This window comes from Mixophyes fleayi, chromosome 10, assembly GCF_038048845.1.
Source record: "Mixophyes fleayi isolate aMixFle1 chromosome 10, aMixFle1.hap1, whole genome shotgun sequence".
Taxonomy (NCBI): Eukaryota; Metazoa; Chordata; class Amphibia; order Anura; family Limnodynastidae; genus Mixophyes; species Mixophyes fleayi.
Window position 1 is genome coordinate 61,102,821 of NC_134411.1, and position 23,031 is coordinate 61,125,851.

Genomic DNA, 23,031 nt, shown 5'->3' on the forward strand with positions numbered 1-23,031 from the left:
TTTACAGCTCACCGTTGATGCGTTAGCTGAGCAGGGTGGAGCAGAGACAGAGGAGGATGCACAGGTAGGCAGCTGGGTAACAGTTACTAGGGGTAGCAGAGGGAGGAAGAGGCAGGCCAGTTCTGAGCTAGGCAATCCCAGCAGATTTGCCAGATTGGATCAAGATACTGTGGAAGGCAGTTCAGAATTGGTAGAGTTGGATGAGACTGCTTCCTCTACCAACCAGGGGAATGGTCTCTCCAGCACAGAGGGGACCAAAGTTATTCAGGAACCCAGGCAGATTGTGGTGGTAGGGGATTCATTTATTAGGAAGGTAGATAGGGCAATCTGTTACCGGGACCGTGCATGCCGAACAGTGTGTTGTCTCCCGGGTGCTCGGGCTCGGCATATTGCGGATCGGGTGGACAGATTGTTGGGAGGGGCTGGGAATGACCCAGCGGTTTTGGTGCATGTTGGCACCAATGACCGAGTTAGAGGAATAAGGGGTGTCCTAAAGAATGATTTCAGGGACATAGGTCGCAAACTTAAGGCAAGGACATCCAAGGTAGTAATTTCGGAAATACTACCTGTGCCATGCGCTAGTCCAGGGAGGCAGCGGGAGATTAGGGAGGTTAATGCGTGGCTAAAAGATTGGTGTAAGAAGGAGGGTTTTGGATTCTTAGAGCACTGGGCTGATTTTTCGGTCAGTTGCCATCTTTATTGTCGTGATGGATTGCACCTGAATGAGGAGGGGGCTGCAGTGCTAGGGGAGAGGATGGTTAGAAGGTTGGAGGAGATTTTAAACTAGGCTCCGGGGGGGAGGGGCAAGCAAGTATTTATGGGATAGACATTGAGAGTAGTAAGGAGGAATTTAACAAGAGTAAAGGGGGTGGAAAGGGGGGAAAGGAAAGCATAGCCGATAAGGAGCGGCCCTTTTTAAAGCAAAAAGAAATACCTAAGGGAGGCAATAGACTTAAGTGTATGCTTGCAAATGCAAGAAGCCTGACAGGTAAAATGGGGGAGTTAGAACTAGTAGCAATGAATGAGCAGTATGATAAGATTGGTATTACGGAGACCTGGTGGGATGATACACATGACTGGGCAGTCAACTTGGAAGGCTATTCTCTCTTCAGGAGGGATAGGATAAATAAAAGGGGAGGAGGAGTATGTCTTTATATTAAGCCAGAATTAAAACCAAGTATTCAGGAAGTTATATACGAGAATATTGGTGATAATATAGAGGCATTGTGGGTGGAAATATCCAGCGGAGGAAAAAGTTCAGAGAAGTTTCTGATAGGGATATGCTATAAACCGCCAGATATTAGTACGATTGAGGAAGCCCAACTTCTACAGCAAATTGAAAAGGCTACACAACTAGGTCAAATTTTAATTATGGGGGATTTTAATTATCCGGACATTGATTGGAGTACTGAGACCTGCGGTACAGCTAGGGGAAATAGGTTTCTGAGCACGCTAAAAGACTATTACATGTCTCAATTAGTAGAGGAACCAACTAGGAACCGGACTATACTGGACCTAGTAATAACAAACAATGTAGACGTAATATCAAATATTCAAGTAAAGGAGCACTTGGGAAACAGTGATCATAATATGGTCTCATTTGAAATTAGTTTCCAGAAACAACAGTATAAGGGATCAACTAGGACTTTAAACTTTAAAAAGGCAAATTTTAATATGCTAAAGGAGTCTATAAAGAGCATAGACTGGGACAAAGCCTTTGAAGGAAAAAATACGGAAGAAATGTGGGCTGTCTTTAAAATGTTGTTGGAAACATACACGTATAAGTTCATTCCTATGGGAAATAAATGTAAAAGAATTAAGTCTAAACCAATGTGGCTAAATAAAAAGGTATGGGAAGAAATGCAAAGGAAGAAGTGTGCATTTAAATTGTTTAAGTCTGAAGGGTGAGAGGAGCCCTTCCATAGGTACAAGAAATGTAATAAAACATGCAAAAAGGAAATTAGATTGGCTAAATTAGAAAATGAAAGGCACGCTGCAAAAGAAAGTAAGACAAACCCCAAAAAGTTTTTTAAGTATATAAATGGCAAAAGGATTAAAAAAGATAATATAGGACCCCTAAGAAGTGAGATGGGTGAATTGATAAATGATACTAAGGAAAAAGCAGAGGTATTAAACACGTTCTTTTCTTCAGTATTTACCAGAGAGGAACAAATGGCAGGAGTAATACATAAAAATGGAAATGAAACCATGCCATTAATTAATACTTGGTTGTCAGAGGAAGAAGTCCTAAGGCGACTGAAGAATATTAAGATAAATAAAGCTCCAGGTCCAGATGGCATACACCCAAGGGTCCTTATGGAGTTAAACTCGGAAATAGCTAGACCGCTATTCTTAATTTTCAGAGATTCAATCTCATCAGGCTCAGTACCAAGGGATTGGCGAATAGCAGATGTGGTGCCGTTGTTTAAAAAGGGGACGAGATCACAACCAGAGAATTATAGACCTGTAAGCCTGACATCAATAGTGGGGAAACTACTGGAAGGTATTTTAAGGGACAGTATTCAGGATTACTTGGTACGCAATAAAATTATTAGGGGGAATCAACATGGATTTGTGAGGGATAGGTCATGTCAAACTAATCTAATTAGTTTCTACGAGGAAGTTATTGGGAACTTAGACCAGGGCAGGACAGTAGATGTGGTCACCTTAGATTTTGCAAAGGCCTTTGATACAGTGCCACACAAGAGGTTGGTTTACAAAATAAGGGAACTGGGTCTAGGAATCAAAATTTGTACTTGGATCGAAAACTGGTTAGAGAATAGGGAACAGAGAGTTGTGATAAATGGAACATTTTCTAATTGGTCAAAAGTCTTAAGTGGAGAACCTCAAGGTTCTGTGCTGGGACCACTCCTTTTTAATATATTTATTAATGACCTTGTGATGGTTTAGAGAGTAAAGTTTCTATTTTTGCAGATGACACTAAACTCTGTAAGGTAATAAAATCAGAGCAAGATGTAGCTTCTCTACAGAGGGACCTAAATAAACTGGAGGATTGGGCGGCCAAATGGAATATGAGGTTTAACACAGATAAATGTAAGGTTATGCATTCAGGGATCAAAAACAAGAACGCAATCTATAAATTAAATGGAATTAATTTAGGAGAATCTATAATGGAAAAGGATTTGGGAGTGCTCATAGACAGTAGACTTAGCAATAGTGCTCAATGTCAAGCAGTAGCTGCAAGGGCAAACAAAGTATTGGCATGCATAAAAAGGGGCATAGATGCAAGGGAAGACAGTGTACTTTTGCCACTGTATAAATCGTTGGTAAGACCTCATCTTGAATATGCAGTACAGTTCTGGGCACCACTCTATAAAAAAGATAATTTGGAACTAGAAAGGGTTCAGAGAAGGGCGACAAAATTGATAAAGGGTATGGAGTCATTAAGTTATGAGGAAAGGTTAGCCAGTTTAGGCATGTTTACTTTAGAAAAGAGGCGTCTAAGGGGAGATATGATTACTATGTACAAATACATTAGGGGTCAATACGGAGAGCTTTCATGGGAACTTTTTACCCCAAGGACCATACACATGACACGTGGTCATCCCCTAAGGTTAGAGGAGAGGAAATTTCACAACCAGCAAAGGAAAGGGTTCTTTGCAGTAAGGGCAGTCAAGATATGGAATTCATTGCCAGGGAAGGTTGTGATGGCAGATTCAATAGATATGTTTAAGAAAGGGTTAGACAGATTTTTAGCGGAACGGTGTATCCAGAGATACGACCGTTAACTTAAAATAAAGGATAATAGTGGATATAGGGTAAAAATTGGATTGCAATATTGAGTCTGGGGGGATTTTCAAAATTGAAACAGATTGGCGGTTGCTTACTCTGGATTAATTTCAAATATAAGTGCAGGATCGCAGGAGATCCAAAATAGGTTGAACTTGATGGACTGGTGTCTTTTTTCAACCTCATCAACTATGTTACTATGTAACTGCCGCCGCTGGATCCAGAAATAGCATTCCATTGCCTAGCAACAGGACGCACATGTGCCACGGAGCCCACCCGGTGGCCGGAGTTACAGCGTCTGGTTGCTGAGCAGCCAGACACGACTGCATCTTTGGAGATGGGCGCCTGTCCCTGTGCGGAAGTGAAAGCACAGGTATGGCACCTGACAGTACCCCCTCCCCTCCTCTGTTTCGACGCTAGAGTATGAAAGTCTTTATGAAACTGCAATTAAAGAGACTGGGGCATGGAGATCCTCTTTATTGACCCACGATCTTTGTGCTGAGACCTTTTCAATGGACCAAAAACAGAAGAAAAATATTGTAAAAACACCTCTAGGTCCTGGTTCACCCGCTCTGTCTGTCCATTAGTTTGCGGGTGATAACCAGAGGAGAATTTCAAGTCCAAATTTAGATTTTTACAAAAGGCCTTCCAGAAACGGGAAACAAATTGGACACCCTGATCTGAGATAATTTTGCGGAGGCAAGTATGAAGTCTGAAAATCTCATTAACAAAGATGAGAGCCAACTGGGAAGCAGTAGAAAGACCAACCAAAGGGACGAAGTGTGCCATTTTAGAAAAACTATCTACCACTACCCAAATGGTAGTATAGCCACCGCTGGGGGGCCTGGGGGGCAGGTTGTGATGAAATCCATAGAAATCTCCACCAAGGTGCGTTGGGAGTAGGGAGACGATGTAGGAATTCAAAAGGTGTAACTGCCCCTACAGAATTATTTTCAAACTCCTCACCACCACCTACAAGGCTCTCTCCCACTCTACTGCCCCTTATATCTCTAACCTCCTCTCCATTCACACTCCCACCCGCTCCCTGCGCTTGGCCAATGACCGCCGCCTCTCCTCCACTCTGATCACCTCTTCCCATTCCAGAATCCAGGACTTTTCCCGTGCAGCCCCCCTTTACTGGAATGACCTCCCTCGCTCCATCCGCCTCTCTCCTACTCTGTGCTCCTTCAAACGTGCACTCAAAACTCACCTCTTTCTCAAAGCCTACCAACCATCCACTTAACCCCCATCTCCTCCACTCATTCTCCCCTCTCTCCCATTCCCTCAACTCGCTCCTCTTGTGCCTGGTCTGTTTAACCCTCCCTTAGGATGTAAGCTCGCTTGAGCAGGGCCCTCTTCCCTCCTGTCTCCTTACCCGTTCTTCTGCTCCGTGTCTATTGCATCTGCCTGCCTGGAGTTTCTGAAGTATTGGTACTTTTGTTTATTGTTCTGTACTGTTATACCCTGTATAGTCTACTGTTTGTACTATGTGCGGCGCTGCGGAAACCTTGTGGCGCCTAACAAATAAATGATAATAATAATAATAATAATAATAAAAGGTGCGTGCCTAAGATTCTCATTCTGAGCACAGGTCGTACAACCCAAAACAAACTTATGAACATCCGGAAAAAGAGTAGGCCAGCAGTAAAGCTTATGGAGGAAGAAATAAGTCTTTTTAATCCCTGCATATCTGGCCAGCTTAGAAGAAAGTGCCCAATATAAGGCTTTGAGCTGCAAATGTGGTTCCAAATAAGTGCAACCTCGGGGTGGAGTCTTAATAGTGGTTTTGGTAAGAGTCGCGATACTTGTGGGATCCACAATTGTTTGGGGTTCGGAAGGAGAACAGAGATCAGAGTTATCAAAGGAATATGAAATAGCATCGGGCCGGAAATTCTTGGATCCAGGATGGTAAGTGAGGATTAGGTAAAACGGGGGAAAAAAAGATGCCCACCGAGCCTGGCGAGGGTTGAGACACTGAGCTTCCCCAATGTAGATAAGTTTTTTGTGATCAGTGTAAACCTTTACAGGATGAAGAGACCCTTTGAGGAGATGACGCCATTCTTCTAGTGCCAATTTAATGGCTAGGAGCTCCTTTACACCACTCCGGTAATTCTTTTCAGAATCTCTTGGAGAAGAAACCACTAGGATGGTGAATGCCAGATGAAGACTTTTGAAAAAGAACTGCTTCCATGCAAACGGAGGAGGCGTCAACCTCTAGGAAGAAAGATCTTTGCTGATCAGGCTGAGAGAGAACAGGTGCGGAAGAAAAGGTCCTCTTTAGTAGATTAAAGGCTGCCACAGCCTCAGGAGACCAATTCTTAGTATTAGCAGATTTCCGGGTAAGGGCCGTAATAGGAGCAATGATGGTAGAAAACCCCTTGATGAACTGCTAATAGTAATTGGCAAACCCAACAAATCTCTGAATGGCTTTGAGACCTTGTGGCTGTGGCCAGCTGTTGATAGCAGCTACCTTCTCAGGGTCCATCTGCAACCCAGAGCCGGACACTATGAAACCCAGAAATGGAAATTGAGTGACCTCAAAGATGCACTTCTCTAGCCTGCGAAACAGTTGATGGGTACAAAGACAAGAAAGTACCTCCTTGACATGAATCCGATGGGAAGGAAGGTCCTGTGAAAAGATCAAAATGTCATCGAGGTAAACCACAACTGACACTTACAGGAGATCCTGGAATATCTCATTGACAAATGATTGAAAGACAGCTGGGGCATTACAAAAATCAAAAGGCATAAGGCATCACGAGGTACTCCTAAAGCCCATCACAGGTCTTCCATTCATCTACCTCACGGATACGCATAAGATAAGCCCCATGGAGGTCCAATTTAGAAAAAATCTGGGCACCACTAATCCTGTCACAAAGCTATGAGATCACAGGCAAGGGGTAGCGATTCTTGATGGTAATCTTGTTCAGCTGACGACAGTCAATGCATGGACGAAGAGAACCATCCCTCTTCTTTGCAAAAAAAAAACCGGCACCAGCCGGGAGATGAGGATTTCCTGATGAAACTGCATGACAGATATTCAGAAATATACTGGGACATTGCCTGAGTCTCAGGAAGAGAAGGGGATAAATTCTTATTATAGGAGCTTGCTTGCCTGGAACCAGATCAATCAGGCAATCCCAGGACTGATGAGGGGTAAGTACTTTAGATTTAATCTTGCTGAAGATATCTTTGAAGGTCCTATAAGCAGAGAGGGCTCAGATGAAAGTACATGACAAGGGATATGAGACACAGGAGGATGAGGCAATGCTTGCGACAATGAGAACCCTAGGAAATAACCTCTGCCCGACCCCAGTCGAACTGAACGGTATGAATACGTAGCCAATGTAGGCCCAAAACTAGAGGATTCACAGACTAAGGTAGTATCACAAACTGAATCCACTCTTGATGCAAAGCTCCTACCGACAACTGCACTGGAGAGGTAATACTGGAGATGGAACCATTGCTGAAGCGATTGCCATCCACAGCAGTCAGAGAAAACGGCTGGGACAAGGTCTGAATAGGCAAACGGAGCTGCGAAGCAAGAGTGGCTGAAATAAAATTTCCATCAGAACCTGTATCCACGTAGACATCACAAACTCAGGGCTATGGGATGAACAGAGAGTGGAAATGGCAACTCCTATAATGGCCTTCCTTTTACCACCTAGGAGGGAGGGCTTCCCGGTCTCTTCGGGGAAGAATTAAGGAGATGCCCAGGTTCTTTGCTGTAAAGGCACAGTCTCTGTTTAAACCGTCTCTCTCGCTCCTTGGGTGATAAGCGGGAGCGCCCAACCTGCATCGGTTCTTCAGGTCGAGAAACCGGGACCTGAAATTGGGGGGCCAACCAAGGTGTTAAGTGTCTGCCAGAAGACCTCTTCTGGGTTCTCTCTTTGAAACGGAGATCAATCCTGATGCACAGGGAAATGAGGGCGTCAAGGTCAGAAGGGAGCTCCCTGGACACAAGTTCAACTTTTTTTTTTTTTATAACATATTTTATTAAGTTTTACAGTACAGACAAAAAGGGAAACAGGCAATACAGGTGAAAGAGAGCTGCAATGAAGTTTCCACATAAAATAAGGAGCATATTGTTTCGATATGAAGATGCAAAAGAAAATTTAAGGAGAGTAGGAGGGAGGGGAAAGAAAGAGGGAAGAATAGAAGTAAGAGGGACAGGGGAAATCACTAGCCAAAGCGGAGAAAAGAAAAAGTATTGAGAAGATGGTGAACCATGACAAGGTTTAAAGTTAATAGCTGGGGCTCAAGGGCCTTAAAATGCAAGAGGGGAGGAGGCTCCGTGATGCTCAGTCCAAGGACTCCAGACCTTATCAAATTGGACAGAAGTATGGCGGAGAATGCTAGTCATATACTCCATATGGTAGACTTGCCAAATGCGGCTGATAACTGATGGCAGAGAGGGAGGACTCAGATTTTTCCAAAATAGAGCAATTTGGCATCTAGCAGCACTAAGTATATGTGTGATAAGTTTCTGAGTTGTTTTTGATATCTTGGGAATAGAACGCGGGAGTAAGGAAAACTACAGAGATGGAGGAAGAGAGATCTGAGTGACATCGGAAATCAACCGATGGACCGACTTCCAGAAAGGAAGTAGTTTTGGACAGTGCCACCATATGTGAGACAGGGTGCCCTCCCAACCGCATCGACGCCAGCATAGCGATAAGGAGCCTGGGTATATCATATGGAGACGGTGAAGGACCAGATACCAACGGTAAAAGATCTTGCGACTGTTTTCGCTTATCTTACAGCAAATAGGGGTCTTAGAGAGATTCAGACGAATCTTAACCCATTCCCCGGGAGAGATCGACTCCCCCATGTCCTCCTCCCATTTGAGCTCATGAGAATCCTTGGGAGGGCAATTGTATTTCACCATAAGGCGGTAGAATGTGGAAATCAAGCCCTGAGATGAAGAACGAAGATTACAAAAGGAGACCAAGGGAGAAGTTAGATGTATATCAGTGACTGTACGTCGGATAGAGTTATAGAAATGTCGAAGTTGTAGGTATTGATAGAAGCAGGATGAAGGAATGCAAAAACGCGTTTGAATGTCAGTAAAAGAAGGAAAGATTTGCAGAGGCATAATGTCGGAGAGAAAGTTGATGCCACAACGCGTCCAGTAGAAAAATTGAATTGGGCGAAGTCCAGGGGGGAAGGCGGGATTATTTCAAAGAGGCGTCATGCGCCATGAGTTGGGAGCTAAATTATATGAGGAGACTGTATGAGTCCAAGAAGCAAGTGAGAATGCTAGTGGAGGGGGGAGCTGTGAGGAGGGAGGCCGATGTTGGGGTTTAAGCCAAAGAAGCAAGGAGGGCGAGGTAGTGTCTGTGAGAGTGGATTCAATATCGACCCAAACTCGCTGTCCTGGAGGAGAGTGAAGGAGTACACACTGGGTGAGGTGGGTAGCACGATAATATTTGAGAAAGTGGGGAACACCCAGGCCTCCTTCTTGGATAGATTTTTGAAGAGTCTGCATACGAATTCTGGGCTTCCTTGCAGACCAGACAAATTTGGTAGCCATTTGTTGAAGGAGCTTAAAAGAGTTAGCAGGGATTTTGAGGGGTAAGGTCTGAAACAGGTATAAAAGCTGAGGGAGGATGTTCATTTTAAGGGAGTTTATTCTGCCCGTCCAGGAGATAATGAGTTTGTCCCACTTTAAAAGGTCAGCCTTAATGGCTGAAAATAAAGAGGGGAAGTTTGCCGCATACAGCTGATCGTATAGTCTAGTGAGATAGAGCCCAAGGTATTTTAGTTTGTGGGGCTGCCACCTTAAATCGAAGCTGGTTTTGAGGGTTGACAGAAGAGTTGAGGGGATATTGAGGTCCAGGATTTCTGATTTGGAGGCATTGATTTTATAATTGGAAAGAGTGCCAAAGAGAGTGATGTCCTTGAGTAGATTTGGGAGCGATATGAGAGGGTTTGTGACTGATAAAAGAATATTGTCTGCGTATAGAGATATTTTATGCTCGGAGGAACCTACCCGAACACAGGAGATATCAGGATTAATACGGATTTTGCGAGCAAGAGGTTCAATCATTAGTGTGAAAATAAGTGGGAATAATGGACACCCCTGTCGCGTGTCATTTCGAATTTCAAAGGGGGAGGACTGAAAGCCATTGGTCAGAATGGAAGCTGTCGGGTTAAAGTATAAAGAGGCAATGCCCCGAAGGAAGGGGCCCTTCAGGCCCATGACCTCGAGGGTCCGCGGCATATATGGCCAGGCCACCCTATCAAAAGCCTTCTCCGCATCTAAGGCTATGAGCAGGGTGGGGATGTTGCGTGAGCTGGAGACGTAAGTCAAATCAATTGCTTGCCGAGTGTTGTCCGATGCCTGACGGCCCGGGATAAAACCGACCTGGTCGGGATGAACAAGAGAGGTGATGACAGAGTTAAGGCGATTAGCGAGGAGTTTTGCAAACAATTTGAGGTCTACGTTAAGCAGAGAAATCGGTCTATAGTTTCCACAGAGTTGAGGATCGAGACCGGGCTTGGGTATAACCACAATGTCTGCCCGAGTTGTAGCCTGATCAAATTTAGAACTGAGTATGGAATTGAAGAGCTCGAGGATCATGGGCATAAGAGAGTTGGAGAAAGTTTTGTAATACACGGCCGTAAAGCCGTCGGGGCCGGGGGCTGAAGATTTTTTGAGTTCTTTGATGGTTTGAGCGATTTCATCGGCAGTGAATGGTTCGTTAAGGAAGTCAGATTGTGCAGTGGTAAGTAAGGGCAGGGCGATAGAGGAAAAGAAGTCATTGATTTTAGAGTGTAAAGATACCGGGTCAGGAAATTGAGATGGGAGGTTATAGAGAGAAGCGTAAAAGTCTCTAAAGGAATCAGCTATTTGTTTCGGGTCATAGGTGAGATCTCCAGAGTGATTCTTGATAGAGTCAATGCGGTTGCGGGTAGGTTTATCTCGTAGCTTCTGGGCAAGTAGTCTGTCTGCTCTATCTCCTCTCTCGTAGAACTTCTGATGGAGCCAACCAAGAGTTTTGGCCGCTTTTTTAGAGAGGATTTGCTGTAATTGCCTGCTAAGAGTAATTAGCTTGAGTCGGGTCTTTCGTTTCGGGAAACGCTCGTGTAGTGTCGTAAGAGCTGAAATTTGTGATTCAAGATCCACGATGCGAGCGAGTACAGCCTTGCGGCGCGAAGCGGACAGTCCAATAAGTGTGCCGCGTATGGAAGCTTTATGTGCTTCCCAGAGAATGGAAGGCGAAATATCTGGTGAAGAGTTCAGAAAGATAAATTCCTTGATGGAGTCGGAGATGGAGGAAATCTGATCAGGCTTTAGAAGTAGGGTGTCATCCAGTCGCCATTTTGGGGGAGAAGAGTGCGGGCGAGAAAAGGAGATTTCGAGCAGGACCAGAGCATGGTCAGACCAGCTAACCGGAAGAATGTCAGAATCAATAAGTTGCTGAGTGGTAGGGCGATCTATAAGAATGAGGTCAATGCGAGTATGGATGTTGTGTGGGGCTGAATAGTGAGTGTATTGCCTACCAGAGGGATGGGCGAGGCGCCAAGCATCGTAGAAGTCGTAAGATTTGAGGAGGGATACCAAGGTTTTAGATTCTCGGTGAGCAGAGGTGTAGGAGGAGGAGACAGAGGAGCGGTCCATCCCGGGGACCAGGGTGGAGTTGAAATCGCCACCTACAGTTATTTGACCTTGTGCTATGGTGGAGAGCTGTTCGAAAAATGCGGTAAAAAAGGCACCCTGCCCCACACTGGGAGCATATAGCGACACAAGCGTGATCCTGGCGCAACCTAGAGATCCAACCAATATTAGATATCTGCCTAGAGGGTCAGAGTATTGGGATTCCAGTGAGAAAGGAATGTTGCGATGTATGAGGATGGCAGTGCCTCTTTGTTTACTATCAGAGGATGCATTGTAAGTATGAGGGTACGTCTTGCATGTCAATTGAGGGTGGGGAATCTTGAAATGTGTTTCCTGTATGAAAACGAGATCTGCCTTAAGGCGTTTAAAGTGCTGACGGGCCATTGTGCGTTTGGTGGCCGTTAGCATTGAGGGAGATAATTTTGAGAGTCATGGCGGGTCTGGGGGCTTGGAGCGAGGAAGAGGGCTAATGATTAAGGACAGAAAGGAGATAGGGAAGGGAAAGTAGGAGACCAACTTTCCCGAAGGGAAGCCAGTCCGGATTCGAGACAAGAGGTACAACATAGGTACCGGAAAAGAGGGGCAAGGCACGGACAGCCAAGAGTGAACGGAAAAAATGACCGCTAAGAGGTCGTGGGAGCGGGATAGTAGGTCAAGCGAGGGGCAACGAGACTACCCAATGAGAAAAAATTAAACATTATACATGTAAACCAGAGAGAAGAAAAATAACGGAAAACTGAGTATAAATCACCTCAATGATAACAGGTAGATTATGCATTGTGCTGAATCTATAAAGAACATAGGAGTGGAACAAAACCATGTCGACGGACACTCAGAGGCAACTGTGTGGAGTCTGAACAGAAAACCATTACATAAAGTTGAAATCTTGCCGCTCAGTGTCCGCCGAGAAGGCACCCTCCGTCGAGGGGAGAAATAACAAAGAGTATGAACAGCTTTTATATATATATATGTATATATATATATATATGATAGACAATGGACAGGTATTATGTAATATCATGTGTTGTTGCGGATCTTAGAGAAACGTGATAAATAAGCAAATCCAAAGTAGAAAAGAGCTAACATAGCTTCAACAGAATGTAAAACATATAAGACAATCTCCCAGGTTATGAACGATGAATTTGATCAGAGGTCTAGCCAATCGGAAGGAAAGCCAGTGGGAAAGGGCATAAGGCCTGAGAGTAGCCCACGGACAACTGGAAGCAGACTGAGGCTTTGGATCACCCCCATCAAGGCAAGACCATGAGCAAATGTGAACAGTGTAACACAGAATACACACTATATAGATTAAAGTGGGAGAAACAAATAAAGAACAGTAGAATAAAGAACATTTAAATTAGCAATTTTTACGCAGAGGACCATTCAGCTTGAGGGGTCGTTTACAGGTCACTGAAGACGAGGTGGAGGATGAGCTCGGGAGGTCCGGGAATTTCAAAGTTTGTAACAGGTCCCGACCTTGTTCCGGGGTCTTGATTGAGTATGCATGGTTATCATGGGAAAAAGAAAGCTGAAAGGGGAACCCCCAGCATTATCGGATGCCAGCCGAGCGAAGGCGTTGGGACACGTCAGCTAGGTCTCGACGTTTCTTCAATGTAATAGGAGAAAGGTCCTGGAAGAAGAGAGGGTTGGTCCCGGAGTAGGAAAAGTCCCGATGGTCTCGAGCAGCGAAGAGAATCTTCTCTTTGGTGGAGTAATAATGAAGGCGTATGATAACATCTCTGGGTGGTTGAGAAGGCTGAGGCTTAGGTCGGAGAGCCCATGTGCACGGTCTAAGCGGAAATCATCAGGAGGTATGTCTGGAACCAAAGAAGTAAATAGACCCTGCAAATAAGAAAGTAGCTCCTCTGATGTGATCGGCTCTGGAACATTCTTGAGCCTAATATTGTTCCGTCGGGAGTGGTTTTCTTGATCCTCAAACTGTTCTTTGAGAGAGTCCAGGTCAGCCCCAATAGATACTATATCCTGGTCAGTTTGGGTCTGGAAGGTACAGAGATTGGTAGTTGTTTTTTCCAGAGAGTCGGTGCGAACAGCCAGGGCAGCGATTTCCATGCGTAACTCTGTAACCAAAGCCCGAAATTCTGACTAAATAGTGGACTTCACTTGTTACACTATATGAGCCATAGAGGGCTGCGGAGTGTCAGCATCAGAACTTGGAGATGCCGGGGCAGAGGTAGATGGCGGGGCAGCCTTGCCACTTCTGGAGAACATACTGGGTGTTTGAGGTGGAGGGTTCTTCTTTGGTTTGTGCGACATGATTGCTCCAAGAAAATACACAACCAGATAGAATAAATAACAGCAGAGGTGGTATGGTTACTTTCAGGGTAATGCTTCAGAAAATGACCCGCTCCCACGAGACATGTAGAATTAGAACATGGGTAGTTCGGACTGGGTAATAAGAAAGAAATTAAATCAGATGAATATATCTTCTACCCAGGGTAGTGGACAGAGTCCAAGTAGCAAAATGCTGAGATGAATATCACTCAGGTCACTCAGTGGGGATGAGTGGGCGCCGTTCTCCTATGGCTTCAGGACCAGAACACAGGGAGTGAACGACAAATTGGTCCGTAGTCTCTCTGCACGTTCAGAGCAGTGAAGGAAATAGGAGACACACTGTGTGGAGAGAGGGCTATATATAGCAGGGTGAAATGGTATATTAGATACCCCTTGTGTCGGCAGATGTGATGTGAACACAGGGGGAATGCAAGCTATAGACTCCAAGTAGTGAGGGGGTTAATGAATCCAGCAGTCTCCTGCCTTGTGTCCGTGGGCTGTGTAGCGCTAGGCTCCCGCGTACTGACCTGCAGTTATTAATCAGCAGAGCCTGCAGCTGGTGGTGGTATGAGGCGGATGAGAACACCTCAGGAGTTCGCCGGGTCTCAGTTCCGCCAGCCCTCTCCTTGGATGATTCCTTCGTGGCCGATCGTAAGTTCGGGTGGGCGGCACTTCCGGTTTCTCCGGCGGCACGGATCCAGGTGAACGGCCGGGTAAGAAGCAAGTCCAGGGGAGGCAGGGCGCTTTAGGTGGCTTGTTTTTTATGCCATGAGTCAGGGACCCGGTGGAAGGGCAGGGGCGGATGTAGGGTCAGGCAGGGGGTACAGGCGCCAGAGGGTCCCACTGCCGTTTGCAGGATGAGCGGCAGATAGCGGGGCGAGGGAGGCACCCAGTTGTACTGGGGAAATTCACTGAGGCACTGGATGGAATCAGGTGTAGGTGAGGGGTCAGGAAAATGGGGTAAAAGCTCATTTAGGAGAGAGCCCACAGAGGTAGCGTCCAGAATGGCCACCAAGCCACGCCCCACAAGTTCAACTTTTATGCGGTTCGTGAGGCCCTGCCAAATGGTAGCAACCAAAACCTCGTTGTTCCAGCAAAGTTCCGAAGCTAGACTGAGGAACTGCACGGCGTATTGGCCAACTGGCAGTGTTCTCTGTCAGAGTATTAACAAGCTTGTTGCTGCCAAAGAGACGCAACCTGGTTCATCAAAAATCCATCGTAAAGTCTCTATAAAAGAGGCAGAATTCTCGAGAAGGGTGTCATTACGCTCCCATAAGGGGGAGACCCAGCCGAGAGCCTGGCCACTGAGAAGAGACACAATGAAGGCAAACGGAGAAGGGGAAGACAGCAGACATACATTCAAAGTGAATGGGACATTGGTTTAAAATTTCCCATTTCTTGGGATTACCGTCATATATCTCCGGTGCAGGAATGCATAACACAGAGGAAAAAGTGGTGATAGTGGTAGACGAGGCCTTCGAGGTGGTAACTGCGGCAGTAGAAACCACAGCTTGAGGTGTAGCTAGGGAACCTTGCAGAGAATCAAGGTGAGACACTACTCCTTGCACACACTGCAACAGCCGAGCCTGGTATGCTTCATGCTGCTCGACCCAGAGAGCGAGATGAAGAAGGAGATCACGGGCCGAGGGTTCACCCGTACCATCTATAGACATGGCCAGAGTTTACTGTCACGTACTAGTGAAACTGGAGGACTACTTGTTGGTTTTGGTTTTACTTAGCAGAGCATTGCGGAACCTAATGTACCTTCAGTCTTCACCAGGGACCCACACAAGGGAGTTTGGAGGGAGGTCGCGGTCCTCTAGAGAGTAAACAGAGAAGCAGAAGATTGTAACAAACCAGTAGGAATAAATAGGAGCAGGTCAGGAGGAAGCCGAGGTCATACACAGGAAGCAACGGGAAGCTGGTAAACAGAACTACCAAATGCTGCACCATGGGGACCCAATACTCTGGCATCCTAATGGTACCAGAGCAGTCTTTAAATAGAGGAGAAGCCGATGTAATTACCGGCGGCGATGATATGACCCATGAATAGTGTCCCATTGCCTAGCAGCCTAGCAAGGGGACGCACATACGCCACAGAACCCACCCGGCGGCCGGAGCTACGTCTGGTTGCCGAGCAACCAGACATGACCGCGTCATTGGAGACCATTGCGGAAGTGAAAGCACAGGGACGGCGCCTGACAGAAATCTCTGCCATTTTCATTGTTTTAGTAAGGCCACTGCTTCAAATGTTGAGGAGAACAACCTACTCTGTACTGAGTTCATATAAAGACAAAACAGGTTGTCTGTACAGGGATGTTCCATGTTATCTTGAGTAAGTGGTATGCTCTTAAGCCCAATAGAAAAAGCATTGACTCAACAGAATTTTGAACGACTGTGACGTGAGAAGTTTTGTTTGAACTGTGTGAATATATTTTACTACATACATTGTTGTGGTTTTGTGTTTATATGCTATAATGATATTCATATGCTATTGTCATGAGCCGCGGCGGTACTCACAGCCGCAGCGGCTCGCTTACTGTGCTCCCCGGCAACGGCCGGACGCTTCTGCAGCGCGGTGTCCCAGCAGTATAGGAAGCCGGGCGCGCACGCGCATTGTGTAATCTATTAAATTCAGCCTGTGGGCTGAATTAGCAGGCATTAGCCTGCAAGTGTGCATGCCAGGGCCAAGCCCTGATTGGTCCTTGGTATAGCAGGCAATTAGCCTGCAAGTGTGCACAATTCAGGGGCAAGCCCTGATTGGTCCATCTCTGTACTTATGGCAGTGAGGTCTGCTGCCTCACTGCCGGTTATAGCTTCTGTTACCAGTCTGCTGACCTGCTCTGCTCCTAGCTCCTGTCCTTTGGATATTCTATTGGATTGCCGTGTATGACCCATTGCCTGGATTTGGACCCTGCCTGTGTTTCTTGTGACCCCGACCTCTGGCGTGTTTACCGATCTTCCTGTTTGCTCGTGACCCTTGACCTCGGCCTATTTATTGGATTTGCTGCCTGCTGCCGGCCCTTGACCTTTGCCTGGACTTCACTCTGCTTTCCTGGGTTCTCCCCAGCCGGTACGCACTTCACGACCCTCTGTCAGTCTGCGGCCCTGTCTGTCCCCACCACTAGGGGCTCCAGTGAACACCTGACTGGCAGAGTAGATTCCGGGTTGTGCAATATCGGCTAGGGGGGTTCCTAACAGCTATAATGATATAAAAATGAGTCATAGAGGATGTTTGATCATTAGTGCCATTCATTCAATGTGGTACCACATATGAGCACTGTAAGTCACATATTTATTGCTTACAGTTAAGTCAATGTGCTGGATGTTAGATCATCAAGTACAGTTATTGCTTATTATGAATATTGTTAATTACAGATTTTTACTGTCTCTTTATATACTTTATTTCTTTAAGTAATGTGATTAAAGGGGTAGTCCACTTATGGACAGCTCCTTGTAATATAAGCCTTGTGTAGCAAATAGGTGGCTCCCCAAAACACCCCTTTATTTGAAACTGGGACATAGCAGATCACATCACTGAAGGACCGAATCCTTTCAAACAGATCCAGCTAAGGTGTGTGTTAACACTTACTGATCCAGTATCGCCAAGGCAGAAGAGCATAGCTCAGTGGCCCCTGTATGATATTATTGATAAATAGCAGAGATAAAGTTTATTAAAAAGTTTAAGTAATCTCCGTTATTGTCTGCTTGTTAATAAATAGGCTCTATTATCCCTTATATCATTCAAGTTATGATTCTATCTATTAAAACTCATTATGGTAGATAGAATGTTTTCATTTCTACATCAACTGTAACTTGTGCAATTAGCAATTTATATAAGATTCATTACTATACATTCCCTTTTGGTACCTTGATCAGGACAGAAACCCCATTTGCGGTCATCATCATAGCTGCTGCTCGTGGCACACCATAGTTTTCCATCACTTCGTCCAGAACTGGTGCATGAGTTATATTTATTGCCAAGGAAAGTGAAAGGAAAGACACAAGGGGAACCTTCTCCATTGCCTCCCACTGTGGACAGTGCTGTGGACAGAAATGGAGTAAAATGTTGAGATAAAGGCAAATATCAGCAAATGATTGAACAGAATTACTGTCAGGCACTGCTTGCAATTTGACAGGGCGAAACACTGCTCCTTTGCTTCTTGTAGTTTGTCCTGTTATTAACTTAATAAAACAGGAACAACCGCAAACAGCACATAATCATACAGTCCGATTAGGATATATGATGCCAAGATTGTCTATAAATACTGGATAGTATGAAGTGATATGGACACGTTAAATTAGGCAAATACATTTATTGCATATTTAGGAAATGAAGTGAAAAAAACATTTCATGCAGTGTTTAGTACAGAAACGTGCAGCCACCAACTGATCATCATCATCACCATTTATTTACTGATTCCGCAGCGCTGTACAGAGAACTCATTCACATCAGTCCCTGCCATATTGGAGCTTACAGTCTAAATTCCCTAATATACACACACACACAGAGAGAGGTAAATTTTGATAGCAGCCAATTAACCTACTAGTATATTTTTGGAGTGTGGGAGGAAACGGAGCACCTGGAGGAAACCCACACAAATACAGGGAGAACATACAAACTCCACACAAATAAAGCCATGGTCGGGAATTGAACTCATGACCCCAGCGCTGTGAGGCAGAAGTGCTAACCACTTAGCCACCGTGCTGCCCGTCACGAACAGCACTCACCTGAGCCTGCGTGACGTGTGTGTGACACAGGGTTAACCAAAAAACAACCACCTGGTCTGTCTAAAATGATTAAATCCTTCCCTATCTATGCCACACACTTGCTTTGCCGTACTAACTATTGTTTCTATGAAGATTGTTCTACCAAGATTGTTTCTATGAAGAGCTGACACTCTTATTTAGGAAGCCTACTGTTCTCCCTAGAATTAATCTAGCACAATTTACTTTAATCAGAGTTAACATAAACCACAAATGTCCTCCTCGTTTCAATTATGTAGCGTCTTGACCAAACTGTAGCGTGAATTCGTAAGAATACAGAGACTGGAACTTATTAAGTGTAATTTAATATGGTAAATACATTTACAATGCTTAAGGCAGATTATATTTTGCTTACTTACCTGGATCAATAAAACCAATCCAAATGAATAATTAATGAAATAATATAGTATGTTAACAATTGGTTTACAAAAAATCATATATATTGGACTTTGTCATTATTTGATTATTTGTTATAACTTACCATAACTTTGTCATGCCCAAACATATGTTCTGGTCCCCCCTAGAAAAGCATCGGTTTTCACTAAACCATTAACATTTGGGTTAAACCACTGGAGATTTAGTGGTTTCAAACCTGACTCACATTGCCGATGATTTGCTTGTTAGCCATCCAAACTGATGGATGATAAATCCAACGGTTTGGAGATATAATCGCTGGTGATGTGCGAAAGGTTTGAACTTGCCTCCAGATCCGCACATTGTTAAATCCTCCACTTAGTGGTTTTCAGTTTGAAATTCTCTTCATTGGTTTTAAAGAAAAGAAAACAACAACAATAAGGACAATGAACATATAACAATTCCATAAATTAAGGCATCACAATATAAATGATAACATCAGCTTAATTTATCAGAATAAAAATTGGTTAGATATATTAGTCAAAACAGGCATCCTATGTGCATAACGATGAACAATAACAATATTATCATGGAATGTATAGGAATCATGAGCATCCATAAACGAAAGGAGAAAAAAATCCAATGGGGATAATAGGGGATAAGGGGATATTAACAGGGGATAGTAAAGGAATGGTAGTTATTTATACCAGGGTAGCTTCAGGTTATGTCAATGAGGGTGAGACCCACAGTTAAAGGACGAATACATGTACAGGGAGGGGGGAGTTTAGGACCTCCACAACAGGGAAAACAAACATGTTTACCAAAGATCAGAAATCACCAGTGGTCAAAAATCAGAAGGGCAGGACTTGTGTAGTCTCAGCTCAACTGCCTAAGAAGATACCACTTGGTAAATTCAAACAGTTTGAAAATATTCTGTTTAACAGGGGCTGTTAATGATTCAATGTACAATCCCCACTTTTTATTGAACTATATCCTTCCTTTTTTGTAAATTCCTAAGGTGGGGGTGAAGAGCCTGTAAGAAGGGTTTACAATCTTCTGCCTTAGACATCAAATTGTGCATTTCATGAGGGGTCTATCAAGACTGAAATGTCCCATCCTTTTTCTGTTGTGTTACCTCACACACAGCAAGACTACCTCGTAAGTAGAACTTTTATTTCCTATGTTGTTTTTTGAAACTAATTTGCTACCTATCGTATGTCTGTTTATCTTTTTGTAAATAAGCCTTGGAAATATTTTTCAGATTAAACATATTTAATCTAGTGTATTTCTACGGGATTCTTTCTGAATTTACAAAGCCCAGGGAAGCTCATTCTACATGTGTATGTGATTTAAGTGTGAAACATTAATAAGTGGTTCTGGTGAATGTAAGAACACCATAATAAATCCTTTGTGTTGGCAGAAAAGGTGTATTCGTTGTTAATTAACTAAGGTTACACCAATCACGGCCAGCTGTTCAGATTGCTGTATTAGGGACAGGCTGGGCGTTCGTGACAGATAGCTTGGGGAAAATTACACTTTTAATGTTGGCATTGCAGCCCAGGAGGGACAATGGGAGATTATGCCAAATGAGCAGGAGTGAAGATATTTTTTGATGATAGGTGGATAGTTAATGAAATACAGATTTTGTAATTTAGCTGGGATGTATATTCCTAAATATCTGATTTTAGTGTATGATAATGTGAACTGGGAAATGAGTTCTGAGTGACATATAATAGTGGGGATTCCCGATAGGGGTATTAGTTTGGATTTGTTAAAATTGATTTTGTACCCCACAAAGGAACTAAACCAATGAATAGTATGCATAATGGCAGGGATGGATCTACTGGGGTCAGATACCATAAGTAGCATGTTGACTGGGAAGAATGCCAATTTAGTCTCACATCCCTGCATACGAATGGCGTGATATTCGGAATTATCTCTCAATGCTAGTGTGGTACCCCAAAGCCCTTTTGAACAGCACAGAGGAAGTGCATAAACGCTTTTAAAATTCAGGGCTACAAGGGGTTAATTGTGCTCCTGAAAACTTGTGCCCAGGAGTGATTGACAGGAGGAGGATGAAGGCCCTGATTGGCTGAGGGAGTAACAGGAAGAGGATGTGCAGGAAGGAGGAGGGAGAGAGAGCAGCATGGTAGAAGGAACAAGGGGGAGAACGTGCAGCCGAGCAGAGACGAGTGAGCTGCTGCCAGAACTGTCAGCAGCTCACTCTTGTGTGCCAGCAAAGCGGACGGCGAACAGCTGGGGACACGCAGTGGGCGCCAAAGACAGTCTCCACTAACTGCAGAACCGTCTAAAGGTAAAACCCTAGCCTGCAGTGTACTGCACACACCCCAGTGTCAGAGGGAAGAGTGATGAGAGAATCTATCCAAAACTGACATTGCATTCTTGTACAAGGAAGGATTGTGAAAGCTTTTCCCCAGATCATACCTTTACACAGGCTGCAGGAAACAATTAAGACGGTCGATTCAGCTATATCCTGTGTGTGTGCTGATATCTGGACATTATACCCTGTTGCAGAGCACATGTGCTGATAGAGATTCATTGACTGTTGAGAGAACAGCGCCATCTTTTGGCTGAAATGAGCAACAGCCCTGCTTTCTACTATAATACTTTAACCTTGATGGAAACCTCTGCAGGACATTGGAACACTACCAAATTCCTGTGCACAGGTCAGCCCAGGACTGAGTGGAAAATATGGTAACGTTACCGGGGATAATATTGGGGCACCAAATGTTTTAGATGATGTTAATGTTATGTGATTTACCTAACAATTGATTTATTAATATTGAAGGTGTGACATTCAGTGTTAGTGGTACCGCTGCAATTCAAGTTAACTCAGCAGTAGATGCTAAAAGTGGGGCGCCTGACCCATAGGGAATAGCACGGTACCCCATACACCTGAATAAGAAGGAGCCCTCTAGTGGGCGCGGTAGTGACCGTAAGAGTCTTGATGGGTTATTACTGATGGTTCTTGCATCATCCCCAGTCAAATATTGCTTACTTGAAAGTAGTAACTGTGATTACCAGTGTGCCTTATTAGACAATGTGTATGTTATATGTTAAACGCTATTGTGCTCTACGCTGATCAGACGCATTATTTTGTCATACTATTAAGCTGAAGGGGTCAGTGGCGCGGTGTCTTACCGAAACTATCCTTACCGCATTCTCAATAAACCCGAGTTGTTTGACCAATCCTTGTCCCTTTCATTGAAGTATTTATCTCCTGACCACCGGATATCCGAACAGAAAAGAACCTGACTCGTGTCTGGAGGACAAGGTAAGGGAAGGATTCCCATCAGTACTCGACCACCACACTAGTGCCAGGGGTTCCAAGGCTAACGCAAACAGCAGCAAGGATATCGGGCTTCCCTGTCTGGTGCCTTTTTCTACTACAAATTGAGAGGAATAAAACTGTTTGCCAAAACCTACGTGGTAGGGGATTGAGTATTAATATATCAAAACAAAAAAGACAGTTGTCAGTGCTTATCCTTCACACTGCATATCTTTGTGTATCTAGCAAAATGAAAACATGAGGTATTAGTTCATATTTTTATCAAAACACGAATATTCATTTAAAATTCCCCTTAGGCGGAGAGAGCAGATTATCTCTACACCCTTTTTCTACATTTTATACCAATATACATAAAATTTCATCCACCCGGGTAGACTCAAGAACCATAATCACAATAATAATTTACCCCTATCCCATGTGTCTTATATTTCCCTAGTGTTTGTCATTTTCCTTGGTAGTTGCTCTCATTATTCTTTTAAACCCTTGAAACTAGATGTCATCTTATTGTCCCTAAAAGATGAAGCAGATGGGGAAAGGGGTGGCATAATGATATATTTGAATATTATTATATGCTATTCTATACAAGGATTTTGTCATTGTTTGTGTATAATATCTACTTTATGATTCAATAGATGAATGCTTTAAAAGTTTGTGCTTGGAACATTAGAGGTGTTAACTCTCCAATGAAACGAAAGAAAATCATTACTTTCTTAAATAAAATCAAAGCAGATGTTACTCTATTCCAGGAAACACATTTAACCGATACAGAACATGACATGCTATCAATGCTAAAACAAAATGTACCGTAATTGCATATGCATCTTATTCCAGCAAATCCAGGGGGTGGCAGTTCTAATATGGGAGGGTCTCCATACTGACATTCATCATAAGATAACTGACAAAGAAGGACGCTATATGATATTAGATGTAACTAAAA

The 23,031-nt window shown here is 44.1% G+C and overlaps 2 protein-coding genes across 3 annotated transcripts in view; both read right to left on the reverse strand.

The window, feature by feature from the left end:
• Positions 1-23,031, reverse strand: part of SLC12A4 (solute carrier family 12 member 4) — a 1,264,335-nt gene that overhangs the window by 916,410 nt on the left and 324,894 nt on the right. The gene's annotated exons all lie outside the window — the stretch shown is intronic.
• Positions 1-23,031, reverse strand: part of MMP2 (matrix metallopeptidase 2) — a 210,872-nt gene that overhangs the window by 152,315 nt on the left and 35,526 nt on the right. Inside the window, exon 7 of the mRNA XM_075188829.1 lies at positions 17,534-17,707. Coding sequence (XP_075044930.1) covers positions 17,534-17,707 — 174 coding nt within the window. The remainder of the gene's footprint in view (positions 1-17,533; positions 17,708-23,031) is intronic.